We start from the raw sequence: 6,000 nt of genomic DNA, 5'->3' as shown, positions 1-6,000 counted from the left end.
AAATTTAATTGTACATACAGGCGTCGAATAGGAGAGTCCAGGATTGGCCAATACAAGTCCCAGGAAATACAATGCAACAGATAGAAAACAAACAACCCAAGAGGGTCTTTCTCACCCTCAGAGTTGGAGAATGGCAGTTTCTGGGCAAAGGAGGACAGGTAGAAAGACGGACATTGTGCCCCAAAACCTACAAAAAGATTCTAATGCTAAGTTGTTCCACGCAGAATCGATCATCACGGAATCTGTGAGCCCCCAAAGCAAATCCAAAATACAACCAGAGGCAGCAGATCAGACAAGACAAGCACAGAACATATCACAGACATCTGGGGTGTTGTTGTCTAAAAATGTTACTGTGCCTTTAAGGGAAGTCACTGTCTGTGGGGTCATTTTATAAATATATTCTCCCTTAAAGGGGAGTGTTCATATCAATGGAGACTGCGGTGTCATTGTCTAAAAATGTTACTGTGCCTTTAAGGGAAGTCACTGTCTGTGGGGTCACTTTATAAATATATTCTTAAAGGGGAGTGTTCATATCAATGGAGACTGTGGTGTCCTTTTCTAAAAATATTACTGTACCTTTAAGGGAAGTCACTGTCTGTGGGGCCACTTTATAAATATATTCTTCTCCCTTAAAGGGGAATGTTCACATCACTGGAGATTGTGATGTCGATGTGTAATTATGTTACTGTACCTTTAAGGGAAGTCGCTGCCTCTGGACACTGTGGGGTCACTTTAAGAATATAGTCTTGTCCCTTAAAGGGGAGTGTTCACATCACTGCAGATTGTGGTGTTGTTGTCTAAAAATGTTGCTGTACCTTTAAGGGAAGTCACTGTGTATGGTCACTTTATAAATATATTCTCCCTTAAAGGGGAGTGTTCAAATCACTGGAGACTGTGGTGTCGTTGTCTACAAATGTTACTGTACCTTTAAGGGAAGTCACTGTCTGTGGGGTCACTTTATAAATATATTCTTAAAGGGGAGTGTTCATATCAATGGAGACTGTGGTGTCCTTTTCTAAAAATGTTACTGTACCTTTAAGGGAAGTCACTGTCTGTGGGGCCACTTTATAAATATATTCTTCTCCCTTAAAGGGGAGTGTTCACATCACTGGAGATTGTGATGTCGATGTGTAATTATGTTACTGTACCTTTAAGGGAAGTTGCTGCCTCTGGACACTGTGGGGTCACTTTAAGAATATAGTCTTGTCCCTTAAAGGGGAGTGTTCACATCACTGGAGATTGTGATGTCGTTGTCTAAAAATGTTACTGTACCTTTAAGAGAAGTCGCTGCCTCTGGACAGTGTGGGGTCACTTTAAGAATATAGTCTTGTCCCTTAAAGGAGAGTGTTCACATCACTGCAGATTGTGGTGTCGTTGTCTAAAAATGTTGCTGTACCTTTAAGGGAAGTCACTGTGTATGGTCACTTTATAAATATATTCTCCCTTAAAGGGGAGTTTTCAAATCACTGGAGACTGTGCTATCGTTATCTAAAAATGTTACTGTACCTTTAAGGGAAGTCACTGTGTATGGTCACTTTATAAATATATTCTCCCTTAAAGGGGAGTGTTCACATCACTGGAGACTGTGGTGTCGTTGTCTACAAATGTTACTGTACCTTTAAGGGAAGTCACTGTCTGTGGGGTCACTTTATAAATATATTCTTAAAGGGGAGTGTTCATATCAATGGAGACTGTGGTGTCCTTTTCTAAAATGTTACTGTACCTTTAAGGGAAGTCACTGTCTGTGGGGCCACTTTATAAATATATTCTTCTCCCTTAAAGGGGAATGTTCACATCACTGGAGATTGTGATGTCGATGTGTAATTATGTTACTGTACCTTTAAGGGAAGTCGCTGCCTCTGGACACTGTGGGGTCACTTTAAGAATATAGTCTTGTCCCTTAAAGGGGAGTGTTCACATCACTGGAGATTGTGGTGTCTTTTTCTAAAAATGTTGCTGTACCTTTAAGGGAAGACACTGTGTATGGTCACTTTATAAATATATTCTCCCTTAAAGGGAAGTGTTCAAATCACTGGAGACTGTGGTGTCCTTGTCTAAAAATGTTACTGTACCTTTAAGGGAAGTCACTGTCTGTGGGGTCACTTTATAAATATATTCTTCTCCCTTAAAGGGGAGTGTTCACATCACTGGAGACTGTGGTGTCCTTGTCTAAAAATGTTACTGTACTTTTAGGGAAGTCACTGTCTGTGGGGTTATTTTATTAATATATTCTCCCTTAAAGGGGAGTGTTCACATCACCAGAGACTGTGGTGTCTCTGTCTAAAAATGTTACTGTACCTTTAAGACGTGATAACTTCAAACAACAGGTGGTGTTATTGTACCTTTAAGAGGTGATAGGGGACCAGAGAGATAACATGGAGGTAAGGTGTTTGCCTTTCATGCAGAAGGTCATCAGTTCGAATCCCAGCGCCACATATGGTCCCCCGTGCCTGCCAGGAGCAATTTCTGAGCCTGGAGCCAGAAATAACCCCTGAGCACTGCCGGGTGTGACCCAAAAACCACAATAAATAAATAAATAAATAAATAAATAAATAAATAAATAAATAAATAAATAAATAAATAAATAAATAAATAAATAAATAAATAAAAAAAAACAGGTGATAGCATTACAACCTGACATCTCTGTGTCACTGTGTAAAAATGCTACTGTGCCTTGAAGAGGGGATAATGTCACATAACAGGACACCTTGGTGTCACTGTATAAAAGTGTTACTGTACTTTGAAGGGGTGATAGCCAAAGAGGGGGGTGTGACTGTGTTTTTTTGAGGAAGGGAGGGAGGGAGGAAGAAGGAAGGAAAGAAGGAAAGAGGGAAGGAAGGAAGGAGGGAAGGAAGGAAGAAAGGAGGGAAGGAAGTACAGAAGGAAGGAAGGAAAGAAGGGAGGGAGGGAGGAAGTTAAGAAGGAGGGAAGGAGGGAGGGAAGATGGGAGGGAAGGAGAAAGAAAGGGAGGAAGGAAAGGAGACAGGAAGGAAGGGAGAAAGGAAGGGAGGGTGGAAGGGAGGGTGGAAAGATGGAAAGAAAGAAGGAACGAAGGAAGAAAGGAAGGATGGAAAGAAAGAAGGAATGAAGGAAGGAAAGGAAGGAAAGCAGGAACGAAGGAAGGAAAAGAGGAAGAAAGGAACAAAAGAAGGAAGGAAGGAAGGAAGGGAGGGAAGAAAGGAATGAAAGAAGGAAGGGAGGGAGGGAGGGAAGAAAGGAATGAAAGAAGGAAGGAATGAAAGAAGGAAGGGAGGAATGAAAGAAGGAACAAAAGAAGGAAGGAACGAATGAAAGAAGGAAGGAAGGAAGGAATTTTTTGGTTACTGTATTTTAAGAGGTGCTCAGGTCAACACACACCAGAAACTCACAATATAAAAACATCACTGTCCCTTTCAGGGCTCATAAAGTCAAGAAAAATTGGGAGTCACTCTATAAAAAATAGGACTACACCTTTAAGAACTGATGACATCACACCTGACACCCCGATAAAAATAATATTGCACGTTTGAGAGGTGATAAAGTCCCAAAAAACCTTGGTGGAATGTCCCTGGACCTCGAAGGAAAGATCACATCAAGGACACCCTGACGTCATGGTATAAAAATGTCACTGTACTTTTAAGAAGTGATGACGTCACCAGAGATTTTTGTTCAATGGACACGGAGTAAAGATCTCACTGTCCTTTAAAGGGGTGATGACATCATAACAGATATCTCGGTGTCATAATAAATATTAAAATAAAATACACAAATATTAAAATGTAAAAATATAAAATATACAAAATATATAAAATACACAAATATAAACGTACAAAAAATAAAAAAATAAATATATTGCAGTAAATTTAAGAATCAATAACTTATCAAAGTTGTGACTATTTAAAAGAAAGGTCTGTGACTATTGAAGGTATGAAGATGTCATCGGGCACGTTGGCGATACGTTGACAGAGGTTTTATATCTGTATAAAAATGTGGAAATGTCACTGTCCCTTTAAGGGGTGATGATGTCACAGGAACCCGAAAGTTAATGTTTAAGTCTTACTGTGACTTTAAGGGCTGATGACGTCACAGGAACCGGATGTTAATGTGTGTTACTGTCCCTTTAAGGGGAGATGACATCACAAGAACCCGGATGTTAATGTTTAAGTGTCACTGTCCCTTAAGGGTCGATGGCCTCACAGGAACCCAGATGTTGATTATAAGTGTTATTGTGCCTTTAAGGGATGATGACGTCACAGGAACCCGGATGTTAATGTGTAAGCATTACTGTCCCTTGGTGATGGTGTCACAGGAACCCGGATATTTTAATGTGTGTTACTGTCCCTTTAAGCCGGGCTGATGATTTCTGAGAAACCAAGATGTTAATGTGTAAATGTCACTGTCCCTCTAGGGCTGAAGACCTCACAGGAACCCTGGATCTTTATAGATAAGTGTCACTGTGCCTTTAAGGGGTGATGACGTCACAGGGACCCAGATGTTAATGTCTAAGTGTTACTGTCCAAGTGTTACTGTCCCTTTAAGGGGTGATGACTTAGCAGGAACCCGGATGTTAATGTGTCAGTGTCACTGTGCTTTTAAGGGGTGATGACGTCACCGGATGACGTCACTGCACGCCATGGTCTCTGTACTTTTCAGGGCCGGTTTCCATGCATAAGGGATATCTTTTGGGGGGTTCCTTGCTGTATCCTTAAAGGGTGACACAGTTGAACACCATGATGTCATGTTTCAGCTGCGCCTGCCTATCTCTGGAGTGGTGACCTCATCACTATGACGTCATATTTCCTTGACACTCTACCTGCCACCCACACAAATCCACCAAGACACCAAACCGCCATCTTGTCTCTCTCCCAGAAAGCCCTACGGGGTGAGCAAAGCCAAAGAAATGAACATTGTTGGCTCGTTCCATTCTGAAACCATTACCTGCCGCCCACACCAATCCACAGACACCAAGACCGCCATCTTGTCTCTCTCCCAGAAAGCCCTACGGGGTGGGCGAAGCCAAAGAAATGGAAAATTTTTGGCTCCTTCTGTTCTGAAACCATTACCACTCACCATTATCGATTAAGATCCAATACCAGTCAAAAATCGACCCCCGAGCCCACATGCCTCATGGTGCCAAAGAGGCTGCAGAGGCCCAGCCATCGCGTCTCACTCCACTCCACTCACCCAAGACTCCCAGGCGGTAGTTGATGGTGATGACGATGACGTTGCCGTAGCTCGCCAGGATGCTGCCGTCGATCATGTTCCCGGTGCCCTCCATGTAGGACCCGCCGTGGATGTAGACCATCACGGGCTTCTTGCTGTGTTGCTCGTGGATGTCTGTGGAGGAAGATGGGGCGACAGGAGGGTGAGCACGCCAGGATGAAATAGTTCTCTCAGCCCAATATGGTACCCGGGACGACCCTCCAGCTGTGGGGGCGAATGGAAGTGACCGGGGATCGAGGGTACCGGGAGAAGTTGAGAACCAAACATGGGCAGGAGAGAGAGAGAAGATGGCGGACGGTTGAGGATATTCGTGGGTATGGGGAAGGAATTGGGGAGCGACTTCATGAATGGATGGGAGAAGGGAAGGAGGAGGAAGAAGGGAGGAGGGAAGGAAGGAGAAGGAAGAAAGGAAGAAGGTAAGGAGGAAAGAGAGAAAGGAAGGAAGGAAGGAAGGAAGGAAAAAAGAAAGAAAGAAAGAAAGAAAGAAAGAAAGAAAGAAAGAAAGAAAGAAAGAAAGAAAGAAAGAAAGAAAGAAAGAAAGAAAGAAAGAAAGAAAGAAAGAAAGAAAGAAAGAAAGAAAGAAAGAAAGAAAGAAAGAAAGAAAGAAAGAAAGAAAGAAAGAAAGAAAAGAAGAGAGAAGAAAGAGAAAGAAAGAAAAGAAAGAGAGAAAGAAAGAAGTAGAAGAAAGAAAGAAAGAAAGAGAGAGAGAAGAAAGAGAAAGAAAGAAAAGAAAGAGAGAAAGAGAGAGAAAGTAGGAGGAAGAAAGGAAGAGGAAGAGAAAGAAAGAAAGAAAGAAAG

At 42.2% G+C, this 6,000-nt stretch overlaps 1 protein-coding gene across 2 annotated transcripts in view; it reads right to left on the bottom strand.

Moving 5' to 3' along the window:
- Positions 1-6,000, bottom strand: part of NLGN4X (neuroligin 4 X-linked) — a 114,108-nt gene that overhangs the window by 22,903 nt on the left and 85,205 nt on the right. For both annotated transcript variants that reach the window (XM_049767789.1, XM_049767790.1), the window contains one exon: positions 5,164-5,316. In XM_049767789.1, the coding sequence (XP_049623746.1) occupies positions 5,164-5,316 (153 nt within the window). The remainder of the gene's footprint in view (positions 1-5,163; positions 5,317-6,000) is intronic.

Source organism: Suncus etruscus, assembly GCF_024139225.1.
Source record: "Suncus etruscus isolate mSunEtr1 chromosome X unlocalized genomic scaffold, mSunEtr1.pri.cur SUPER_X_unloc_2, whole genome shotgun sequence".
Classification (NCBI taxonomy): domain Eukaryota; kingdom Metazoa; phylum Chordata; class Mammalia; order Eulipotyphla; family Soricidae; genus Suncus; species Suncus etruscus.
Note: the sequence above shows the minus strand (reverse complement) of the source record. Positions and strands in the feature narration are given on the sequence as shown.